Below are 25,733 nucleotides of genomic sequence, written 5' to 3' on the forward strand. Positions count from 1 at the left end.
CTATATTGATTGGATGACCATTACAATCAGCGAGCATCAACAGTAAAGATCAAGCCATCTGGCAATACACAATGGACATTCTCTACCTAGTTAAACCACTACCCCTGCCCCCAACACTTCATTGTTTACTGCAAGCTCTTATCTGGTCAAAGTCATGCTAGCTGAGCCTTTGTCCAGCAACCTAAACTTAACTCTTTCCCTACCTGCTCATACCTTACGCATTTTCTCAGGCAGATGGAACATAATGATGTCGAAAAAGGTGAGTGTATTCATTTGCTAGGAAGAGCTGAAAAGCTGAATATTCTTTAAATGGGGAAAGACTCAGAAAGCTGCAGCAGAGGGATTTTGGGGGTCCTCATTCATGAATCACAAAAGCTAGTATCTAAATTCAAGGGAAAGCAAATGGAATGTCTGACTTTAATTCAAAACAAATGGAGTATAAAAATAGGGTGGTTTTGGTAAAACTATAAGACTACATCTTATCCAAGGTGGTCTCATGGCTTCAGGTTAAACGTGGCCAAAGAAACCTCCTGCTGATTACCATGTATTGTTCTCCCTCAGCTGATGAATCAGTACTCCTCCATGTTGAACACTTGGAGGAAGCACTGAGGGTGGCAATTGCACTCAGGGTGGGGGATTGAGCTGGCCAGCTCCTAAAGCTGTTATACTGGGTCTGCAGCAACTGGTGAGGGAATCAACAAGAGGGAAAAATGTACTGAATCTCATCCTAACCAATTTTCCAGTTGTAGATGCATCTGTTCAAGATAGTATTGGTAAGAGTGACCAGCACACTCTCCTTGTGGAGTCAAAATTCCACCTTCACATTGAGAATTTTGTCCCATTGTGTTATTGACACTATCACTGTGCTAAACAGGACAGACTTCAAACAGATCTAGCAACTCAAGACTAGGCGTCCATGAGGTCCTATGGGCCATTAACAGCAGCAAAACTAGACTCCAGCACAATCTGCAACCTCATGGCCTGGCATATTCAGCCCCTCCCCTCAACTCAATCATTATTATCAAGCAACCCCAGTTCAATGGAAAGTGCAGGAGGGCATGCCAGAAGCAATGTCAGGCATACTTAATAAATGAGGTGTCAAACATGGTAAAATTACAAAACAGGACTACTTACATGGCAAACAGGATAAGCAGCAAGTGTTAGAGCTAAACAATCCCACAAATGACAGGTCAGACCTAAGCTCTTGCCATACCCAGTTGTGAATGGTGGTGGACAATTAAATAGGTCACTGAAGAAGGCTCCACAAATATCCCTATTCACCATGACGGAAGTGCCGAACACACCAAAGCAAATTTCAAGGTTAAAACATTCCCAGCAATCTTCAGCCAGAAGTGCCAAGTGGATGATTCATCTTGGGCTCCTCCGGTAGGCCCCAGCATCACAGTTACCAGTCTTCAACCAACTTGACTCACTCCACATGATATCAAAAAAACAGATGAAGGCACTGAATAATGTGTAAGCTATGAGTCCAGACAATATTCCAGCAATTGTACTGAACACTTCTGCTCCAGAACTTGCAGGTCCCATAGCCAAGCTGTTCTAGTCAGTTACAACACCGAGTAAGTGGAAAATTATCTAGGTACACAAAAAGCAGGACACCTCCAAACTGGCCAATTACTGTCCCATTAATCTACTCTCAATTATTAGTAAAGTGATGGTAGGTGTCATCAATAGTGCTATCAAGGAGCACCTACTCAGCCATAACTTGCTCAGTGATGCCTAGTTTGGGTTCCGCCAGAGCCACTCAACACCAATGCCCCATTCGACTGAGTGTGGTATCAAGGAGCCCTAGCAAAAATGGAATCAAATGAACTTCAGGGGGCAAACACTCCACTGGCATGTAGGAAGATGGTTGTGGAGTTAGAGATCAGTCAGTTCAGCTCCAAGACGTCTTTGCTGCAGCTTCAGCTTCAGCTACTTCATTAATGACTTTCCCTCCATCCCAAGGTGAGAGAAAGGGCTGTTAACTCTATTTCCAAAGCTATCTCATGGGTGGCACAGTGGTTAGTACTGCTGTCTCTCAGCACCAGGGTCCCAGGTTTGATTCCAGCCTCGGGTGACTGTCTATGTGGAGTTTGCACATTCTCCCTGTGTCTGCGTGGCTTTCTCCAGGTGCTCTGGCTTCCTCCCACAGTCCAAAGTCGTGTAGGTTAGGTGAATCAGCCACGCCAAATTGCCCCATAGTGTTAGGTCAGTTAGTCAGAGGGAAATGGCTCTGAATGGGTTACTCTTCGGAGGGTCGGTGTGGACTGGTTGGGCCAAAGGGCCTGTGTCCACACTGTAGGGAATCTAATCCAACACTGCGTATTATTAATGTGTTATTTAAATAAAATGGGAATTAATTTAAAACTTTCCATTTAGAAGTTCCATCGAAACATAAATAGCCGTTAACTACTTTTGAATTCAGGAATTAATCAAATAAAAGAAAAACTCATCTAAAGGATAAGGACTTTCAAAATATTGAGCTGCATTGCTCAAAAGGCAGCATGTTATATTTACCAGATAAACAAATGATTTAAGTAATAACTAACATTGTCTTTGTACAATTTTAAAAGATGTTTTGTGGAAAAACAGAAGCATTTCTGCTAAACTAGATACTTGCTCGTAACTGTTTAAAGGAAAATCAAGGCCAGATAACCTTTCAAGAGCCTGAGAAATGGTTCTCCCAGTTTATCAGCAGTTATTATTCATCAGTACACTGCAGTGAGGAGTCCATGAGGCTTAGCACAGTCTGTGATTAGCCTGTCTTGTTATCAAGCATAAAATAATGTCTTGGAGCACTAAGTACATGTAACCATGTAGGGCTTTGAGATTTATTTGGAACACAATGTTAGACAAATTTTAACCACATTATATCATTATTTTACTAAACAAGTTTAATAATTTAATAAATTTTACAGCTTTGAAGAAATTAAAGAAATTCAGCAATCTCACACCGCTCTTTCAAAGACCTGCCTTTCCAAGTTTTGCCTACACAAGTTTTTCTTTTCAGCAAGAGGTCAGACAATATAAATGCAATCAACTGCTGATCAAGAAAGGATCGAGAATGAGAGTCAGTAATAATTGGGAGAGGATACAAAACCAATAGGAGAGAAAATAAAAATCACGCTGTGAATTATTAAAGTCTAAATGCACTGTCTGAATCAAAGAACCCCTACAATGTGGAAGGAGGCTATTCAGCCTATTGAATCTGCATGAAGCCTCCAAAGAGCACACCGCCCTATCATCGTAACCCCATAATTTAGCATGGCTAACCCATCTACTAAGTCAAACGCTGATTCAGACAGACAGTAAAGATACGATGGGCTGAATGGTCTGTGCCTGCACTGCAATAATTTTGTGATTCTGTAAACCATACTAAAACAAAAACCAGGAAAAGGAGAAAGGAAGAAACAGGCTAAAGGCACACCCAGCTAAACCTAGGCCAGCAAAAGAATAGCAGCAAATATAAACTAAACAGTGTTTCTGCCAAAGGGCTAAAAGAATAAATGAAGCAGAAGGAGGTAGCTCTCCTGAAACAAGAAATACAAACAGTTTTGCTATTATAAACACACAATTCTAGAGTCCCATATACACACAATCTTCACCAGAATGAACTTTGCTTTCCGAAAACTGTGCTTTTACCATGTAAGCCACTGATTTTTTTTTGAGTGTAGACTGGTGAGCAACAACTTGTATGAAAGCAAGGTTTAGCTCAAATCTGATCAATCAGGAGTGCTGATCATCAAAAGTATTTCACAAACTGCACATGCTGGTGCATAACAAGAACCGAGCCAGCCAGACTGGTTTTAGTCTACTGTAATATGTCTAATAGCAATTCAATGCTCCAACTTGTCATGGCCATAACGTGTTACCATACATATTCGTCTAAAAATCGATCTCATGTAAAAGTCAACCCCTTATCTTTGGCCAAACAATCATGTATTTTCCATATATCTCGTGTAAACGTCAACCCTACTATAAACGCATTATAAACCCCTTACAAAGGAAAATGTATATTCTCATTAACCCACTGAAAATCACATTCATTCATTCATTTATACCAGTAACTCTACTGATCACACTTTGTTTACTATATTGCGTCTCCATTCATTCATTCATAACTCCACTTAGCCCACTTGGGTTACTACAGCACATTTTCATTCATTCATTCATTCAGACTGGTACTAAGTCAATCAGTTGTTATTGCATTTTGTTAACTTTTGGATATATAGTTAATGCCGTTAAAAAGTTAATAATTTTAATTGAGCCATTTTATCTGAATAAAAGTAAGATATATTAGCCACACATATCTTTAATTCTTTGACAAATTTGTTAATGTTGCTGACGTTTGTTACAATGGGAGGGAAACGAAAGAATTTGACTGAAAAGTTCAAGATGTTTATACATTCAGAATTTACTAAAATGTTTCATTTTAAATGTGTCATTATACCAGGCCATGACGATGTTGATGGGTGTGATTTTGCAGAATTCCAATCTATCTTTGACATGTTAAATTTTCGTACTGGTAGGTATAAATAAAATTTACGAGTAATTAGAGTCAGAGTTATAGATGTGCAGCATGTAAACAGACCCTTCGGTCCAACCCATCCACGCTGACTAGATATCCCAACCCAACCTAGTCCTACCTGCCAGCACCCGGCCCATATCCCTCCAAACCCTTCCTATTCATATACCCATCTAAATGCCTTTTAAATGTTGCAATTGTACCAGCCACCACCACTTCCTCTGGCAGCTCATTTCATACACGCACCACCCTCTGCGTGAAAACGTTGCCCCTTAGGCATCTTTTATATCTTTCCGCCCTCACCCTAAACCTATGCCCTCTAGTTCTGGATTCCCCCAACCCAGGGAAAAAAAAACTGTGTCTATTTATTCTATCTATGCCCCTCATAATTTTGTAAACCCCTCAGCCTCCAACACTTCAGGGAAAACAGCCCCAGTCGGTTCAGCCTCTCCTCAAATCCTCCAACCTTGGCAACATCCTTGCAAATCTTTTCTGAACCCTTTCAAGTTGCACAACATCTTTCCGATAGGAAGACGACCAGAATTGCACGCAATATTCCAACAGTAGCCTAACCAATGTCCTGTACAACTGCAACATGACCTCCCAACTCCTGTACTCAATACTCTGACCAATAAAGGAAAGCATACCAAATGCCTTCTTCACTATCCTATCTACCCGCGACTCCACTTCCAAGGAGCTATTGCTTTTATCCAGTAAATACTTCTCCCATAATTCACTGTGAATTTTTTCTTTACCCAGGATTTGTTAAGCAATCAAATCGACTTCTGCTAATAATACTGTTTTGAACTGCAGCATGAATTTCAGCCCCTCAAAACTAGTGCCCATGTAATAAGTTGACCCTATAAATTGAACCTTTAAAAATAGTCTAAAACAAAATAGACTTTTATACGAATATATGCAGTAATTCTATAATTAAATCTAATCATTTTATTCTAAATGACATATTGCATGTCATGCTTCATCTCCAACATTGGACAAAGTAAAAAATGATAATGGTGGGTAAAATAACATCTTTTAAAAATTGGAGTTATGTAAGACAAGGCCTTAGTGCAGGGTAGCAACAGAGCGACAGGTAACAGAGAACGACAGGAAGGGACAGAATGTATAAACAAAACAGGTTCACTAGCAAATAATATCAGAGTAGGAAAGAAAGTCGGAGTCAAACAGCACAGAGACACTTTGGTCCAACACGTGTACGCCAACCATTTATCTCCAAACAAAGACATGATTAATGGCTCTTTTCCTGAATGTAAACAGCACTCATAATAAAATGGATTGATAACTGAGAGATAAGTAGAAATAGTCAAGAATTACATAATTGTCATGACAGATACATGATAAATATATTAAAGGACGTGAGAGTTTTTTTAAAAAAACAGTAAAGGGGTCAAGGCTGATGGGGCAAAGATAGGAAAGGAGTTGAGGGTTAGGAGATCATCTACAATCTCATTGAATGGTAATGGGCAGAAAGATTCACACCTGCTCCTATTCTTTATAGTCCTAGAGAAAAAAGTGAAAGAAAGTAATGGAATTAATGGCTCAGAGATTCTCTGTATCTGATAGCCTTCATCATTGGGTCTTAAATGAAATCATAGTGTCCTACAGCATGGAAACAGACCCTTCAGCTCAACTTGTTCACACTGACCAGGTTTCCTATATTGTACTAGTCCCATTTCCCTGTGTTTATCCCATATCCCTCTAAACCTTTCCTACCCATGCAGCTGTCCAACTATCTTCTAAATATTGTAATTGTACCCACCTCAACCACTTAACCTAGTGACTCGTCCCCTATACACCACCGTCTGTGTGAAACGCTGGCCCTCAGGTCCATTTTAAATCTTTCCCCTCTCACCTTAAACCTATGCCCTGGATAGTCACCTTATCTACGCCCCTCGTGATTTTGTCAACCTCTGTTAGGTCACCCCTCAGCATTCTACACTCCAGGAAGGAAAAAAGTCCCAGGCTATCCAGCCTCTTTTCGTAATCCAAACCTTCCAGTCTCACTAACATTCTTGTAAGCCATTTTTTCACCTTTACCAGTTTGACAGTAGTTATGGACCGGGCCAGGCCTCCTCAAAATATTTCAAAAAAGTACCCTGGACCAGAACTTTGCTAGTTGTTTCAAGGAGATGTTAGGTAGATATTCTAGAAGTGATGCAGCTGACCCAACCACTTAGTTTTAAACAATACAGTTTATTTGCAAGATTACCAAATGAAACACAAACAAAAGAAAACCAAATATAGAATAACCTGTCTGAAAATCTGACAACTTATCCCAATTTAGTGATGCTGTTCCAGCTATTTGTAACAATCCCCATGAACATCACTTCACAAAAAAAGGAAAAATCAAACAGAGTCTTATAAGAGAGATGACAGAGATTCGGCATGGCACTGTTTCTTTGACCAGCAGCCTCAAAACTGACTGACAGCTTTCTCTGAACAGCTAGACTGCTAAAACCCAAACCGAACCAGAGAAAAGCTAAGCTGGGAGAACTGACCACTCCCCTTTCATGGTACATGTTTTTTTTAAGACTTGAAAGCCTTTTGCCTGAGTTAGTATCTGTTGGGTATAATCAAATTGGCCCTAAAGCCCATCCAAACCATGCCTCTCAGTAACTCTGCCTCATACAACACTTTTGAAAAAAAACATACACCTTGTTAAAAGAGCATCATCATACTGCTATGGAGTTGAAGGTGTGTAATATACCTTTAAGAGAGAGAGATGCTGTTTTGCACTGAGAGGTTACAAGCATCTATCATATGACTAACCAGTTCCACAGTGTACTCGAAAATTGAAAATATGCAACACTTGGCTGTGAAATAGATACTGGAGTTGGTTGTTGTTTTGACAACAATTTGAATTTAATTAGTTTAAACTATGCCCCAGGATACTAATACCAAATCAAGTTTGAATTTATTGTTTTGCCAATATCGAGCCAAGGAGATGATCCCAAGTTGGAGATATAAAAAAGGCAAGCAGTTTGAAGTCAGACAGAGCAACTGCCATTTGAAAAACTCTCTAACAAGGGTACCTTTTCATATGAAACATCTTTACAATAAGAAGGAAGACAACTCAGGGAGAGCTTCAGCTGGAAGACGACAGACATCAGAGACAACAGCTGCTTTATGGTTTTTGACATTAAGTTGATGTAAGTTTAATAAGTGTTTTATTGGAACAATATATTGTTATAGAGTTGGAGACAGCTAATAAACAGTTAGAGAAAGTGCGGCTTAGAGTTGTGAATAGTTGCTGTTTAATGTTACTTTAAGAGTTAAAGAATAAATCAAAATTATTTTCTTTAGATAGTGGAATTTGGATGTTCTCTGTCACTCATACTTTAACAGATTATGAGACAGGGGGGAGCATGTTATTACAATACCAGCCCCCCCCCCCCGAAGGAAATTGAACCATCACTATCCAAAGATGGCCTCATTTTAAAACTCCTTAATATCAAATTGTCAAGACATGACAACATCCATATATTTCATTGACAATAATCATGCAAACTTGCCCTATTACATTCTGTTTCAGTCTATTTTTCTCCTGTCACTGAACACCTCCATTTCACATTCAAGTCCCGACAATGCATCGACAATCACATTTTCTCGTTCTGCCACATGCACAATTTTCGCAAGTGATGTAGTGTCAATGCGGTGCTCTTACAGGAAAGATGCAAAGATAGAAAGACCTACTGGGTGTTTCTCCAGAAAATTGAACATTCATCAGTGAAAATATTCGACAGTTGAGAAGGAGACTTTGAGCTTGCTGTTGGGGTTACAACATTTCAGTGTTTATGTTACCAGTAATATATGAAGCAATCATGTCCCGTAGTGTCCAGGGATGTGCAGGTTAGGGTGGATTGGCCATGCTAAATTGCCCTGAAGTGTTCACTGATGCGCAGGTTGAGTGCATTAGTCACTGGCTAACACCAGGGCAGTGGTTAACACAGCTCTCAGGCTGTCAAATGCCTTCTGACAGTCCACTAAAACATCTTGTTTTTCTTTAGCAATTCAGAGTGGTACAGCCACACGGCTAAAACTTGGTATGAATTTCTGAGAAAATCCACTCAATCCCAGGAATGGTAGTAATACTGCTCTTTTTGTTGATGGTATGGGAAACTCCCTAATTACCTCTTTGGTTTTGTATTCCATTGGACCATTTGTTCATGTCCAATAACATGGCGCTGGAAGGTGACTTGGGCTTCGGTAAATTTACTTCTAGCTAAGTTTATCACTAAGCCTGCCTCCAGAGTCAATCGAATGATTCTAATAAATGTTGCAAATGTTCCTTCCATGTGTGACTAAAAATAATCAGGTCTTCTAGATGTAGGACACAATTGGATAATCTGCAAATGACCTTATTGGTTAGTCTCTGAAATGTGGCTGGTGCATTTTTCAAAGCAAATGGCACAACTTTAAGCTGATACAGTCCACTCCTGTTACAAAAGCCAAAACTGTCTTCGCTCTTTCAGACAAAGGTACCTGTCTGTACCCTCTGAGCAAATCCAACTTAGAAACACCTTGTCACACCTTTTCAGTACTGTCTTCCAAACTCAGAATTGAATATGCATCAGACTTTGTAACTGCATTGACTTTGCGATAGTCCACACACAACCATTGGGTACCATCAGGTCTTGACGCCTTTATTATGGGCGAGCTCCAGTTACTGTAATCCACATCAATTATGCCGTCTTGGAGCATGCATTCAATCTCTCTTTGAACCTGTGCCAACTTTTAAGGGTTATGCTTTAAGGATGTTGCTTAATCGGAAAAGCATCTCCTATATCTACATCTTGCATTATACTAATTTCCATGCGTCTCCCCATGCGATAGCAATAACTCTTTCAGGTAATTTTGTATTTCCTCTGGAAGGTAACTCAATAATTTATCCCAATTTTTGACACTTCCTCATTTTCCAATTTAATTTGAGGAATGTCCAATTCAGAATCCTCTGAATTCTCTGTGTTGAAACCAATAACACAGTCTCCTTTGGCTTTCCTTCACTGTCAAAATACCTTTTGAGCACATTCACATGACACAGAGATTGCTTTGTCTGGAGATCTTATCAAATAGTTCACCTCACTCAATCTCCTTTCAACTTGATAAGGTCCACTAAACCTTGATTTTAAAGGGTTCACCTAACACTGGAAGTAACACTAACACCTTATGGATGATAGCAAAATTGTGAGTTTTTGATTGCTCATCTGTTTCCCATTTCATTGTATGTTGTGATACTTTTAAATGCTATCTAGCCAACTCCCCAGCTCTATTTGACATATTGTCCAAATATGTGGTCTGAATTCTGATTTACCCAGTTTTTCCTTAATCAATTTTAGTGATCCTCTCACTTCATGACCAAAAACTAACTGATCGATTAATTTGGTGCATTCCTGATCGTAAAAAAAAATACAAATGGAATTCCCTTGTCAGAATCATCTAGGCAGTCTTGACTAACAGCCCTCAACATGGTCTTTAATATCTGATGCCACCTTTCTAATGCTCCCTGCAACTTTGGATGGTATGCATTAGATTTGCATTCTGGATTAGTGATGCTAGAAGAGCACAGCAGTTCAGGCAGCATCCAAGGAACAGCGAAATCGATGTTTCGGGCAAAAGCCCTTCATCAGGGCCGTTATTCCCGATGAAGGGCTTTTGCCCGAAACGTCGATTTCGCTGCTCCTTGGATGCTGCCTGAACTGCTGTGCTCTTCCAGCACCACTAATCCAGAATCTGGTTTCCAGCATCTGCAGTCATTGCAAATCTATGAGGTAAAAACATTGTTTTATTCCTAAACTGTCCATAACGTCTTCAGAAAATTTTGATGTAAAGTTTGACCCTTAATTTGACTCTCTCTCTGTGGGTAGCCCCGCATCTAGTGAAAGCTTTGAGTAATTCCTCTGTAATTCTTTTAGCTGTGATATTGCATAATGGAACGGCCTCTGGAAATCTAGTGGAGACATAAATTATTGTTAACAAATACTCACTCCTACGATATGTTTTAGGTTTGGGTCCTACACAATCAACTAAGACTCTTGTAAAAGCTTTCTCAAATGTAGGAATAGGTATTAAAGATGCAGATTTCATTACTGCCTATAGTTTTTCAACCACCTGACATATATGAAATGTCTGGTAAAATTCAACTACATCCTTGTGCAGTCCAGGACAGTAAAAAAATTTTTGTATTTTAGCTTGGGTTTTTCTCACTCATAAATGACACCCTACCAGTAATTCATGCACCATTCACATACCTGCTTTTCATAACGCAATGGCAATACGACTTGATGAACATCTGCCCATTTCTCATCTGCCCATGTGATGGTCTCCACTTCCTCATTAAGACATCATTTTTAAGTTAGTAACATTCAGGGATACATTTTTTGTGTATACCTTTTGATAAATTGCTTTGAATTTTTATCTTTTTGCCGTAACCCAGTTAATTTATGTGAGCTATAGATGTCTGCTTTGTCATCTATCTGCTCCTTGTTTGTCTCAACCATTTGATCAAACAGGGTCTCTGCTAATTCCATTTCAACTTATCTATACTCTCTTGTTTCAACTGGTGACTGTGACTTTGTTATCACAGAATCAGGAAAAATCCCATCCCAGGATGTGCAGGATGTGTGTACTGCAATAGTTCACTTGCCCTGAGTTTCCTCTGGCTTTTCAACCACAGTAGGCACCTGCGAACCAGCTATATCGTTACGAAGGACAAATTGTATTCCTGGAGCTGAGAGTTTGGCCAGTACCCCCACCACAACTTCTCCAATCTTCACTAGACACTCTAACCTCACTCTACATAATTGAGTGGTTGTCTCACCATGGATTCCCATTACTAGTATCTTTTCTAACAACAGTCCTTCAAAGGTACATATCTCTTCATCTTTCAACAGCAAGGATTGAGAGGATCCTGTATCTCTTATTACTGTAACCTCTTTATCTTGGCAGGTATATGGTTAAAGAAGATCTGGCACTTCGTCCTTAACCAATCTCCAACCAGGTTGTATATTCTGATGCAGCTTTCTCACCTCACTTCCTCTACCTACACAAAACTCACATGGTCACTGGCCGCCTCATTTGTTTCGCCATCTTTTCAAATTAGATGAAAAAGGCTTCCACGTCCTTCTCATCAAATTTAGGCAATGCATAAATATACTTAAACAGAACCCCCACCAGGCCTTTGGCTACCATGAGTTTGCACACCCTCACTCTCTTCCTCAGTAAGCTTACCATCAGCCTTCATCTCCATCCCGCTAATCTGACTTTCCTGTCAAGCTGACTTACCTGTCTAAGTACCAATTCCTGAAGTTCAAACTCCCTCTCTTCCTTTGCACGCTCTCTCTTCCCTCTCTGTTTCTTTGCTTTTAATTGTAATTCAAACTGTTTCATTTCTGTTGCCCTTCCCTTGTCTTTTGTCTCTAACTCAAGCTGTTTCATATTCAACAAAACAGTTTTCAACAAAACACAATTTTTCTCCCCCCCAAGATTACCAAATGAAACAGAAACAAATCAGAACCAAATTTAGAATAATTTAACCTACCCGAAAACCTCACAGATTATCCCAAATTAATGCTGTTCCAACTACTTGCAACAATCCCCATAAACACCCCTTCACAAAAAAGGAAAAATCAAACACAGGGTTTTACAAGAGAGATATCGGAAAGAGAGATGGCAGAGAGATTTAGCATGGATCCATGTTGCAGTTTCTTTGACCAACAGCCTCAAAACTGACTGATCTCTCCACTCTGCAAGCTTCCGTCCTCTATTCCTGATGAAGGGCTTTTGCCACGTCGATTTTCCTGCTCCTCGAATGCTGCCTGACCTGCTGTGCTTTTCCAGCACCACTCTAATCTCGACTCTGGTTTCCAGCATCTGCAGTCCTTGTTTTTACCATACTTTCTCTGAACAGCTAGACTGCTAAAACCCAAACCAAACCAGAGAAAAGTTAAGCTGAGAGAACTGGCCACTCCCCCTTCATGGCATAAGTGTTTTTTAAACTTGAAAGTCTTTTAGGTATAATCAAATTGGTCCTAAAACCCACCCAACCCAGACCTCTTGGCAACTCTGCCTTGTACAAGACTTGAAAAAAGAACAAAGACAACATAAACTTTGTTAAACGATCAGCATCATCATAATAACATCATTCTGATAATGGTTGAAAAAATAATGCCTTAGTCGTAATCTTCTAAAATTCTTTAGCAAGGTCCCAGCCACTGCTCTGTGTGTATTGTTATGAAGATGTGGGTGCACTTTAAGAGTACAAACTAGCAGTGACAGCACCAAGTGACCTGGACACCATATACAAACCACTACAGCTGAAACTGACACCCGGAAACGGCAAGAACATCCATCAACAGACACATCGACCTGGACCCCACATACAAATCACTGCAGCTGAAACTGACACCCGGAAGCGGCAAGAACAAACCAATATAAATACCGGAAGAAACATCAAAGCAGCGCTTCACACGAGGCTCCAACAGCACTGATGATGTTCCCTAGCCAGGGAACGAAACGTTTGCAGCAAAAACTTCCAGCTCGGCGAGCAGAACCACAACAACGGATACCCGAGCTACAAATCTTCAATCAGATTTTATGTCCTTAATAAGGCACAATGTAACACATGCTCCAGCTACTGGGGTAGCTGGTTGTCTGGAAACAACACAGATTCAAATTAGGCCAATCAGTTTAAATTATAACCCAAAAAAATCCCAAATGCCAAACAAGTCTGAAATGAATATATTGACAATCTTAAAAGCCAATGACACAATTTGATGCTTTGGGGTACAGGTTCAGGGAAAATTGAACAAGTGGGAGGAGAACTGCCACCAGACCAACAGATGTAGACTGCTAGTCAGAATTGAGAGGCACTTGTTTAGAGGAGGCAATTGTAAATAGTTGTTAGTAAATTATTCTCAGTTATACTTTAAGAAATTAAGTTGTTAATTTTTACTTTACATATTTCTTGGCACTTGAGTTTTACAGATTACTGCATGGGATCTTTTATGTTGCCGGTATTAAAATTAAGCAGGAAGGTTTACCTCACGTCGTAAGAGTTTGAGTTCAAATCCCACCACAGCAGTTGGTGGAACATAGTTCAAAATGTATTAATTGAACCTAAAAGCTAGTCAAAATGATGACCATGAAATGACCATCCATTGCTGCAAAAAAATACATTTGGTTCACTAATCAATGTCCTTTAAGGAAGGAAACTGGGCATGCTTAGCTGATCTGCCAACCTGTGACACCAGTTCCACATTAAATGCAAGCAACATTTTAAGTATCCTCCAAAATATCCTCACAAACCAATCAGTATGTTAAACCACAAGATGTTTGAAAAAGGAACAAAACCACTCAGCACTGGCCTAGGCAACAAAAACAATAGCAAGCCCAGTACAGACTCTTCATTATTAACATCTGTGAGATTTGTGCCAAACTTGAGACTGTGTCATTGACTAGTCATAGACTGATAAAGCAGCCTTTTACCAAACAGTCCATGCTGAGCTAAACTGGTCCCACCTGCCTGTTCCAGGCCCATATCCTTCCAAGCCTTTCCTATTCATGTACTTAGCCAAATGTCTTTTAAACATAATTGTACTCACATCCACCACTTCTTCAGGAAGTTCATTCCATGCATGAACCACCCTCTATGTAAAAGATTTGCCCCTCATGTAGTTATTAAATCTCGCTCCTCTCACCTTAAAAATGCACCCTCTTGTGTTGACATTCCACACCTTAGGGAAAAGACAACTACCAGTAACTATGTATACCTCTCATTTTATAAACTTCTACAAGGTTGCCTCTCAAACTCATACACTCCAGTGAACAAAGTCCCAGCTTTTCTTCAAAACTCAAACCTTCCATACCTGGAAACATCATGCAACATCCTAACCCAGTCATACATGCTGAATCATAACTTAGAGACAAGCTTCCAGACATGACCATCACCATCTTTTAGTAGGAGCTGGACCACCAAAAGGATAGACCCACCAGTTGGCTGCATAATAACATACACATTTGGGAGGGTGGTGCCCTGGGAGACTAAAATGTTGACTGCAGACCCTATGAACTCTCATGACATAAGGTTGAACATGACCAAGGAAACTTCCTGCTGATTACCACCTAAATGCTAGTCAACATCCCCACCCAACAGTCAGGTGATAAATCAGTACTTCTGCATGATGAACACCAATTGGGAAAAGCAACAACAGGGAAAAGGGCACGATAAGCTATGAGTGGGCTCTTTCAATGTTCATCTCAAGAATGACTCATCAGCACCAGTTGTGATCAGGCAGACTATCCTAAAAGACATTGCTGGGAGGCTCCATCTGTGGCCAGTGCAGCTGTATAAACCAACAGGAGGCAAACTCTACTTACCCTCTCCTCACCAATCTAACTGTCACAGATGCAGCCATCCATTGACTGTCCTGGCAGCAGAGACTAACACACAGTCCTTGTGAGAATACCTTTTGCTGTATAGTATAGCACCCATTAAGCAAAATGGGATAGATTTTAAGCAGATCTAGCAACTCAAAAGGAAGCGCCCACAACACACAGTATTAGCAGCTGCAGGGATATGTTCTTATAAATTGTCATTGAATACAAAAGCATAAAAAATTCAGAGGATTAAGTTATTCAGTCTCTTAAGCTTGTCCTGCCATTCCACTAGTTCATGGCTGATTTATCTAATCTCAACCCCTCTTGTGTTTGAGCCAGTTATAGCCCTCCTTGACAGTTCAAAACTCGACCCACCTCCTCTTTAAATATTTTTGTGATCCACTACAATCTTTTGATGAATTCCAGACATTCATCACCCTCTGAGAGACAAAATACATACGCATCTCAGTTTCAAATGATTGTCCCCTTAATTTGTAACCATGTCACCCAGTTTGAGATACTCCTATGAGTGGAAGCACCTTTTTAACAATGACCCTGCCACACTTCTTATATTCTTGGATGCTTCAATAATACCATCAGACAAGCAAAGTTTTGAGGGGGCAATACAGGGTAAATGTTGAGAAGATAACCTCATAGCAGTATGGTGTAATCCTATTCTACCGTTACCAAAAAGCTGGGGTATTGAATGAAAGCAAAATATTTCAAACACTTTCCAGGTTAAGAAATAGTTTACTAGTACTTCTTTCAATCAAGTTTACATCAGTCACTGCTCACAATGTGATCACCTGTACCTTTGTTGAGACCCAAAAGCAGATTGGGTGACCACTTAGCCAAACACCTCTGCTCTACAAAACAGCTCACTGTGTCCATGAGAATGACTCTGGTCTTCCAGGTGCTTGCCATTTTCAATAAACCATCTTGCTCCAACACTATAAATTTTGGGCCTCAGCCTGCTATAGTGTTCCAGCAAAGCACAATGTAAGCTGGAGGAACACCATCTTATTTTCTGCTTAGGCTCAGAGTCATACAACACAGAAAGAGATCCTTCGGTCGAACTCATTTAGGCCAACCAGGTTTCCTAAACTGAATTAATCCAATTTGCCAGCATTTGCCCCATATCTTTCTAAACCTTTCCTGTTCATGCATCTGTTCAAATGTCTTTTAAATATTGTAATTGTACCTGCCTCTGCCACTTCTTCTGGTAACTCATTCCATACATGCACCACACTATTTGGAAAAAGTTGCCCCTCAGGTCCTTTTTCAATCTTTCCTCCCTCACCTTAAACCCACTGCCTCTAGTTTTAGACTGCCTATCATTGAAAAAAGATTCACATTATCTATGCCTCTCACAAGTTTATAAAGTTCTCCGAGTTCACCCCTCAACCTCCAATGCTCCAGAGAAAGAAGTCCCAGCCTATCTAGCCTCTCCTTATACCTCAATCCCTCCAGTCCCAGCAACATCCTTGTTAAACTAGAAAGGATACAGAAAAAATTTACAGGGTCCTTCCTATAAGAGGGCGACCAGAACTGTACACAGTATTCTAAAAATGGCATTACCAATGTCTCGTACAGTCACAACATGATGTCCCAACTCCTACACTTGATGTTCTAACCAATAAAGACATGCATGCCAAATGCCTTCTAACCGCAAGTCTGCTTTCATGGAACTAGGTTGCACCCCTAGGTCCCTCTGTTTGACAACAGTCCCCAGGTCTCTGGTTCACCTTACCAAAATGCAACAACTCACTTTCATCTAAATTGAACTCTTAACTGCTACTTCTCAGCCCACTGGCCCAGTTGATCAATATCTTGTTGTACTCTTAGATAACTTTCTTCACAGTCCACTATATCACCAATTTCGGAGTCATCCGCAAACTTACTATCACAGCTTTCAGAATTAAACAGGTTCACAACTTCAAATCATGAATATCTGTGCAAAAGACAACATGGAGCAGTCGCAGTCATCTTCAGCCAGAAGTGATCAAGCGGATGATCAATCATGCCTCCTCCCAACATCCCCAAAATTAGAGGCCAGTCAATTCAACCTACGCGATGTCAAGAGATAACTGAAGGCACTGAATATTGTGAAGGGCTAAGGGTTCTGACAACATTCCAGCAACAGTATTTAAGACGCACTCCAGAATTAACTGCACACATAGTCAAGCTTTTCCAGTACAGATACAATACTGACATATACCCAGCAATGTGGACATTGTCCAGGTATGTCCTGTTCACAAAAAGGAAGACAAATTAAATCTTGGCAATTACTATCCCTATCAATTGATCCTCGCTCACCAGTAACATGATTGAAGAGGTCATTGACAGTGCTATCAAGTCAGGAATTTTGTCTGGAAGAGCGCTGCTTCAATAACACCATCCGGACCAAGTTACCCATTTAATATGTGCCCCATCTATCATCTTAAATATCCACTTCCATCAGCACCAAGACACAGAGGCATCGTGCTTTCTACACATCACTGCAGTCATGAGGTTTCATCTACAGTACTAAACCTGCAAACTCCATCAACCAGAAGGACTGAGCAGCAGATGCATGGGGACACTAACCCGAAAGTTGCCCTTCAAGCCACATATCCAATACCACCAATCTTTCGCTAGTGCTATTTCAAAATTCCTATTGATACTCTGGATATATCTACATCACATGCACTGGAGTGGCTCAAGTGCAGTGAAGGACAGATAGTAAATAATGGCTTAACCAGCAATACTCTTACCGCAAAGGATTTTTTAAAAAACTTGCACTGCAAACAGTTCAAAGACAGACTTCATGATCTTAATAAATACATTAAAAAAAAAGAGAACTTTGCTGACTGACCAATTCATTGTGATATTTGAGGAAAATAATTAACAGCGTTTTTCACTTAAGTTTGTTACTAGTTAATTGGCAAGCTTCCTACAGATAGGCAGAGATTAATTTATATTTCTTGAATACCAAACTAAATGCTCAATTGAGCCTTAGGAATACAAAACTAACTCATTCAGGTGTGAACTTAACAAATTTGTGCATGGAATTGTATGGCCTCTGATGTGTGCTTGGCATAGGCACATACACTAAGCAACTCAGATATCCTATGCCATTGGTTACAATGGGTCAGAGGTTGTAAGTTTTATGGAATTGCATATGCAATTAATATCAAGTTAATCAGAGCCAATAATTTCAGTGATTCAATAAACCCGCAGCAGCTGGTGGAATTTAAAGAAAACCTAGAATTAAAATCCCTGTCTGGTGATTCAATGATTCTACAAAAAGTTGGTCTCTGTGATTGCTATTATCCATTGTCATTTAAATAAAATGAGTTACTTTCACTAATGTCAGTGAACGCCACTACAAAAGGAAATTAGCCAAGCGTACCCAGTCTGAACTACATGAGAGTGTAGACCCCCAGCAATGTGGCTGACTTTTGAATGCACTCTGAAATGATTGAGCAATCCACCCAGTTCAAGGGCAATTAGGGATAGGCAACAAATGCTGGCCTTGCAAGCAACACCCACATCCATGAAAGAAGAAAAGAATAAAGTACACAACTTTCTGGGGAATGTGCTTCTATTTTTGAGTTTAAATTATATATTGCCATAAAAGAGCTACTTTGTTTATTCTTTAAAATTTTAATTTAACTGCTCTCAATTTTATCTGTTCCTTTTTTTGTAAATCCCAGGATCCAAATGAAACATCATAAGCAAAGGCTGGGTCCACACAAAATTTAGATTTGAGTTAACTGCTTAAACAGGTGAACAAGGTGAACAATGTTAAGTATTCTCCATTTACACAGTACTTCAATAAGTTATGCAAGATATTCCAAAGCCTTCACAGCAAACAAATTACTTTTGAAATGCTGTCACTTACCATGCAAACAAATGGGTAAACGTTCAAAATAAAAGTGAGAAGTATTTATGATTTTACAGTTTGAATAACCTGGCTACTCAGTTGTCACTTTGTTATAACTGATCAATCTTTGTTACTGTTGAAATTAAGTTTGGTTTGGGTTGTTGCATGTTAATAACATTTGAGCAGCTCAGAGAGACTTGTGAACAAAATGTATGGGATCTCAGAAAAAAGTTGATTAAAAACAAATATGGAATGGTTTATCAATCAAGAAAATTGCTCAAATGAGTCTGAACATAAAGGAAATGCACCAGGGGTATACAGTAAATGTCAGCTCCAGTCATTGCAGTGCAGGGTTAGAACTTCAGACCAGTCTGGGAATCAATTCAGAATCTCAAAGAACACAACTACCAAAGGACTGTGTGCGAAGGTGGCACTGCAAAGGGATGGGGGCGCGAACTTGGGAGCACAGAATTAAAGAAAACCACAGGAGCAAATAAGTGCAAAAAACATTGTTTTCTGTGATTATTTGAGAATTAGATTAGTCATTTTTGTTTACATTTTCTAGTTCACATATAAATGGGTTTCTCAAACTTATTACAAATGACTAATGTTTGGGCTTCACTGTAAAATTAAGCATCAGAAGTATTACTTTTATAAAATAAACTCATTAAATTCTGATCATTTCTTTAACTGCAGTCTTAACAATGCCTAAAATTTTCTTTTTCTCACCTGTAGATTTGCTCGTAAGATATAGGTATGCAGTCTCCAGGAGACTGTGTCAAAAGCTGATCAATGGCACTGTCCAATTTTGGCCAGTAAGTACGCTGGTAGTCTTCTGTTGTTATAACGTTCATCACTAAACAGAATATCAAAAATACAAACACAATTTATCAAATTAGACACAGACTGCAAGAAATTTAAGAGTGCAAGAAACGCTTTAATAATCATTTCTAGTACTTTGGATGACCATTACATAATAGGTCACTCAATCTTAACAACTAGACTGCTATCTGGCTCACTGACAGACATGAAAGTCACAAGAGTGAGTGATGTGACTTCAGTAGTAGCAAAAATAATAAAGAAATATTATTATTACAACACTCCAAACAACTTCTAATTCAATGTACATAGTTCTGACATTAACCAAAACATTACTTTCTCCTTGACAATTAAATTTGCTGCATCGGATTTTAAGATAAGTGCTGATAAGATTACACAAGTTTCATTTTTTAAAATGTTAAAATTAATTATAGTCAAGAAAATAACTATAGAGTTTGTGATACAACAATTTGAGATTATTAATAAAGAATCCCCTACACACTCTGACTCCAGTCAGAATGCTTCTTTTGAAAAAGAAAATTAATATTCCATTTCTTTCTAACAACCATTCTCATTTCACAAAAGTTACATTTAAACAGTTAAACCTTACTACCTATGGCGATAACAGTGATCTCTAGTACAGGATAGACCCTAGTGATCTCTAGTACAGCTTAGACCCTCAAATCAATGATTTACTGCTTAAAATGGGAGTTGCATGAAATTAAACCTAAAGCTAGTTATCATTTGATGCACTAATTATTGAATATCTTATTTGTTAAACAAGGACAATTTCATTTCATCTATCCTCTATTGCTCAATTTGCAAATAAACACTCAAATATAGGTACTTGTTAAATGGCTTGAAATAAGAAAAATTGTTAAGTAAACATGACAAGAGGCTTCAGCTCCAACTTAAATAGAATCAATCCTAGAATGGTTAGGACACAAAAGGTGGCCATTTGGCAAGTCAGATCTGTGCCAATTCAGCGGGTACCATTTCCCCTATCTTTCCCATAGCCCTGCAGTTCCTTTTCCTTCTGGTGTCGGCCCAATTGAAAGCTATGATTGAACCTACTTCCACCATTTTCAGGCAGTGAATTAATAAGAGCTTTTCCTCTTTTGCCAAACACCTTAAATCTGAGCCCTTAGCTTCTTTTCCCCTCTGTCAATGGGAATAATATTCCCCCTTCTACTCTGCTTACACTTCCAACATCGTTTATTAAATCCCCTCTTAACATTCTCTCCCCTAAGACCAACCAATTTGAATCTATCTTCCATGGAACCATTTTCATAAAGGTGGCTCAGTGGTTAGCACTGCTGCCTCACAGCACCAGGGGCCCAGGTTCAATTCCACGCTCGGTTATTTTTGGGCAGAATTTACACATTGCCCCAGTGTCTGCATGGGTTTCCTCCAGATGTTGCAGTTTCCTCTCACAGTCAGGAAAGGTGGATTGGCTATGTTAAATTGCTCGTAACATCCAGGGATATAAGGCTTGGTGAGTAAGTCATGAGAAATGCAGGGTTAAGGGAGAGAGTAAAGGAGTGGGTCTGGGTGTGATGCTCTTCAGAGGGTCAATGTAGACTCGATGGGCCAAATGGTCTACTTCACACTGTAGGGATTCTATGATATTGCCTTCACTCTCCTTTAAATCCTTTACATCTTTCCTAAACTGCACTATCAGAATTGGATACAGAATTGGGTCATCAATAGTCTCCAGATTTTATTTTCATACATTTGGTACTATAATGCCTGATCACAAAGCAAATCTAAACGGAAATAAAAATTGTACAATCACATTAGGTTTATGTTCAAAGCAAGCACATTGGGGTTAACAAAGAGGTCATGTCCTGCCCAAGGTTTTATCCCATAAAATTCCCAGTCAAATAATCAGGAGACAAATGATAACAATGGAGTTTCAACTGTGAATTTACGAACACATTGTACAAAAAGCCCTGACTCAATATGTGTCAGCAACTGTTCAGTGACACTCCTAATAAAGTATGTGGCACACCGCATCAAGTTTTGATTGTTTCCTCATTCGATGTTCGGTCATGCCCACTTCCACAAGGGATTGCAACAAACAAGCTGAAAAATGTGTTGCTGGAAAAGCGCAGCAGGTCAGGCAGCATCCAAGGAGCAGGAGAATCGACGTTTCGGGCATAAGCCCTTCTTCAGGATCCTTCTACAGTACATGTATGGAATAAGCTGCCAGAGGAAGTGGTGGAGGTTGGTACAATTGCAACATTTAAGAAGCATTTGGATGGGTATACGAATAGGAAGGGTTTGGAGGGATATGGACGTGGTGCTGGCAGGTGGGACTAGATTGGGTTGGGATATCTGGTCGGCATGGATAGGTTGGACCAAAGGGTCTGTTTACACGCTGTACACCTCTAGGACTCTAAGCAGCTCTAGAAAATCTCCTTGCCAGTATATTAGTCCCCTTGCAATTCAGGTGCAATCCATCCTTCTTGTACAGGTCACTTCAACCCCAGAAGAGCTTCCAATGATCCAAAAATGTGAATCCTTCTCCCATACACCAGCTCTTCAGCTATGCATTCATCTGCTCTATCCGCCTATTCCTACCCTCACTAGCTTGTAGCACAGGGTGTGATACAGATATTACTACCCATGTAAACCATTTTAAATTCCTGCCGAGCCTTTCTATATTCTCCCTTCAGAATCTCATCCTTTTCCCTTCCTATGTCGTACCAATGTGTACAATGACCTCCTGCTGGTCCGTCTCCACTTTGAGAACATCCTGCACCCTCTCAAAGACGTCCTTAACCCTGGTACCAGGGTGGTAACACACCATTCTGATTTTTTGCTGCTGGCCACAGAAACGTCTGTCTGTGCCTCAGACTAGAGGGTCCCCTAACTCAATCGATCGCTTGGAACTCAATGTATCCCTCATTACATTATAGCCAGTCTGGATACCAGAAACTTGGCTGTTCATGCTACATTCCCCTGAAAGTCCATCACCCCCTAAATTTTCCAAAATAGCATACTTGTTTGCAATGGGGATAGCCACAGAAGACTCCTGCACTCCCCGCCTACCTCTCATACCTTTCTTGGAGTTAACCCATCTATTTGACCGTATCTGCGGCTTTTCTCCACTCCCATAACTGCCTTCCATCACACACCCTCGCTTTTGTAAATTCCTCACTGCCTCTAACTGTTGCTCCAAACAATCCATTTGATCTGACAAGATTCGTAACTAATGACATTTATTGCAGATATAATCCTCAGTAACCCTTAAACTCTCCTGAAACTCCCACATCTGACAAGAAGAGCATATTCCTGATGAAGGGCTTTTGCCCGAAACATCGATTTTCCTGCTCCACGGATGCTGCCTGACCTGCTGTGCTTTTCCAGCACCACTCTGATCTAAACTCCGGTCTCCAACATCTGTAGTCCTCACTTTTGCCAAGAAGAGCATAGCACTCTAAAGGACATTTTGCTCCTTCCAATCTACAGACCCAGAAAATAGCACCGTCTTATTGATCTGTAAAACACTGCTCCAGGCTAGCTTAATACTTATGGCTTGTATTTTTAAAATTTAGACAAGAGACAGATCCCAATAAAGACATATAATCAACAAAGAACCCACTCTACTCACTATTGCAAATTTACAGCAAGGTTATACTTAAAACTATATATTTATCTGTTTCTGTGCTATGACAAAAGACAGAAGAAGCCCAAACCAGCCAGCCACCTCATCAATCCAGTCACTGTGGCTCCAAGAGCAGGTCAGAGCCTGCAACTGAGTAACTCACCGCCTGAATCCCCAAAGCCTGTCCACAAGGCGTAAGTCTGGAGTGTGATGGAATACTCCTGGATGGGTGTAGCTCAAAGAAGACTCAGAAAACTCGACACCATCCAGAACAAAGCAGCCCACTTGACTGGCACTACATCCACAAGCAATGACTCCATTAAACACCAACAGTCAGTAGCAGCAGTGTGCCCCATCCACAGGATACACTGAAGCAGTTCCTACCAATCCCCTGACCTCGAAAATCAGATGGATAAGGGCAGGAGACACGTGGAAATGCCACTTCATCCAAGTTCCCTCCAAAGGGGCATGCCATCTTGATAAGGGTCGATATCAACATTCATTAAGTGTCGCCGGGTCAGAATCCTGAAACTCCCTCCCTAACAGCACTGTGGGTCTACCTACACCAGATGCACCGTCATAGTTCAAGAGAGCAACTCACTAACATTTTTTGAATGCACAGTAACTACTGGCCTCACCAACAGTGTCAACACTGGCAGAATGTTGAAAAAGTGATTACTTCAAGCAAAAAATAAGTCATTCAATGCTTTAGAATGGAGATTGCTGTCATGATGATCATTGAACGTGAAAAATGGATTAATCCGCAGCTGATACCAAACTGTGCACGTTTCCATAGCGCTGAGTCAGCGGTATTTTGTGAGCTGCAACGTCCGTGGCGGCTGGGAGAAGAGAGAGGACAGAACCTGGGCCCCCAGTCGAGATTAATGCACTGAAATGTGCAGTTCAGCTTTGCTGTCCATTTTGGTGCATATACATTTTGCTTTCCCAAAATGCAGCACTTTGCATTTATTGGAGTTAAACTCCATCTGCCACTTCTCAGCCCATTGGCCCATCTGGTAAACATAGAACATAGAAAAATACTGCGCAGTACAGGCCCTTCGGCCCTCGATATTGCGCCGACCGAAGCCGACCTAACCTACACTAGCCCAATAACCTCCGTATGCTTATCCAATGCCCGCTTAAAAGACCATAAAGAGGGAGAGTCCACCACTGCTACTGGCTGGGCATTCCATGAACTCACAACCCACTGAGTAAAGATCCTGTTGTAATCTGAGGTATCCCTCTTCACTGTCCACTACACCTCCAATTTTAGTGTCATCTGCAAACTTACTAACTGTACCTCTTATGCTTGCATCCAAATCATTTATGTAAATGACAAAAAGTAGAGGACCCAGCACCAATCCTTGTGGCACTCCACTGGTCACAGGCCTCCAGTCTGAAGAACAACCCTCCACCACCACCCTCTGTCTTCTACCTTTGAGCCAGTTCTGTATCCAAATGGCTAGTTCTCCCTATATTCCATGAGATCTAACCTTGCTAACCTCGTTGAACGCCTTACTGAAGTCCATATAGATCACATCATCTGCTTTGACCTCATCAATCCTCTTTGTTACTTCTTCAAAAAACTCAATCAAGTTTGTGAGACATGATTTCCCATGCACAAAGCCATGTTGACTATCCCGAATCAGTCCTTGCCTTTCCAAATACATGTACATCCTGTCCCTCAGGATTCCCTCCAACAACCTGCTGACTACCGACATCAGGCTCACAGGTCTATAGTTCCCTGGCTTGTCTTTACCACCCTTCTTAAACAGTGACACACCACGTTAGCCAACCTCCAGTCTTCTGGCACCTCATCTGTGACTATCAATGATACAAATATCTCAGCAAGAGGCCCTGCAATCACTTCTCTAGCTTCCCACAGTTCTAGGGTACACCTGATCAGGTCCTGGGGATTTATCCACCTTTATGCGTTCCAAGACATTCAGCACTTCCTCCTCTGTAATATGGACATTTTGCAAGATGTCACCATCTATTTCCCTACGGTCTATATCTTCCATATCCTTTTCCACAGTAAATACTAACGCAAAATACTTGTTCAGTATCTCCCCCATTTTCTGTGGCTCCACACAAAGGTCGCCTTGCTGATTCTTTGAGGGGCCCTATTCTCTCCCTAGTTACCCTTTTGCCCTTAATATGTTTGTAAAAGCTCTTTGGATTCTCTTTAATTCTATTTGCCAAAGTTATCTCATGTCCCCTTTTTGCCCTCCTGATTTCACTCTTAAGTATACTCCTACTGCCTTTATGTTCTTCTAAGGATTCACTCGATCTATCCTGTCTATACCTTACATATGCTTCCTTCTTTTTCTTAACCAAACCCTCAATTTCTTTAGTCATCCAGCATTCCCTATACCTATCAGCCTTTCCTTTCACCCGAACAGGAATATACTTCCTCTGGATTCTCATTATCTCACTTCCCATTTTCCAGCCGTCCCTTTACCTGCGAACATCTGCCCCCAACCAGCTTTCAAATGTTCTTGCCTAATACCGTCAAA

General features: G+C 40.4%; 1 protein-coding gene across 1 annotated transcript in view; it reads right to left on the bottom strand.

The window, feature by feature from the left end:
• Positions 1–25,733, bottom strand: part of cacul1 (CDK2 associated cullin domain 1) — a 117,086-nt gene that overhangs the window by 74,274 nt on the left and 17,079 nt on the right. Inside the window, exon 2 of the mRNA XM_060842129.1 lies at positions 19,518–19,644. Within this exon, the coding sequence (XP_060698112.1) occupies positions 19,518–19,644 (127 nt within the window). The remainder of the gene's footprint in view (positions 1–19,517; positions 19,645–25,733) is intronic.

Source organism: Hemiscyllium ocellatum, chromosome 22 (genome assembly GCF_020745735.1).
Source record: "Hemiscyllium ocellatum isolate sHemOce1 chromosome 22, sHemOce1.pat.X.cur, whole genome shotgun sequence".
Classification (NCBI taxonomy): Eukaryota; Metazoa; Chordata; class Chondrichthyes; order Orectolobiformes; family Hemiscylliidae; genus Hemiscyllium; species Hemiscyllium ocellatum.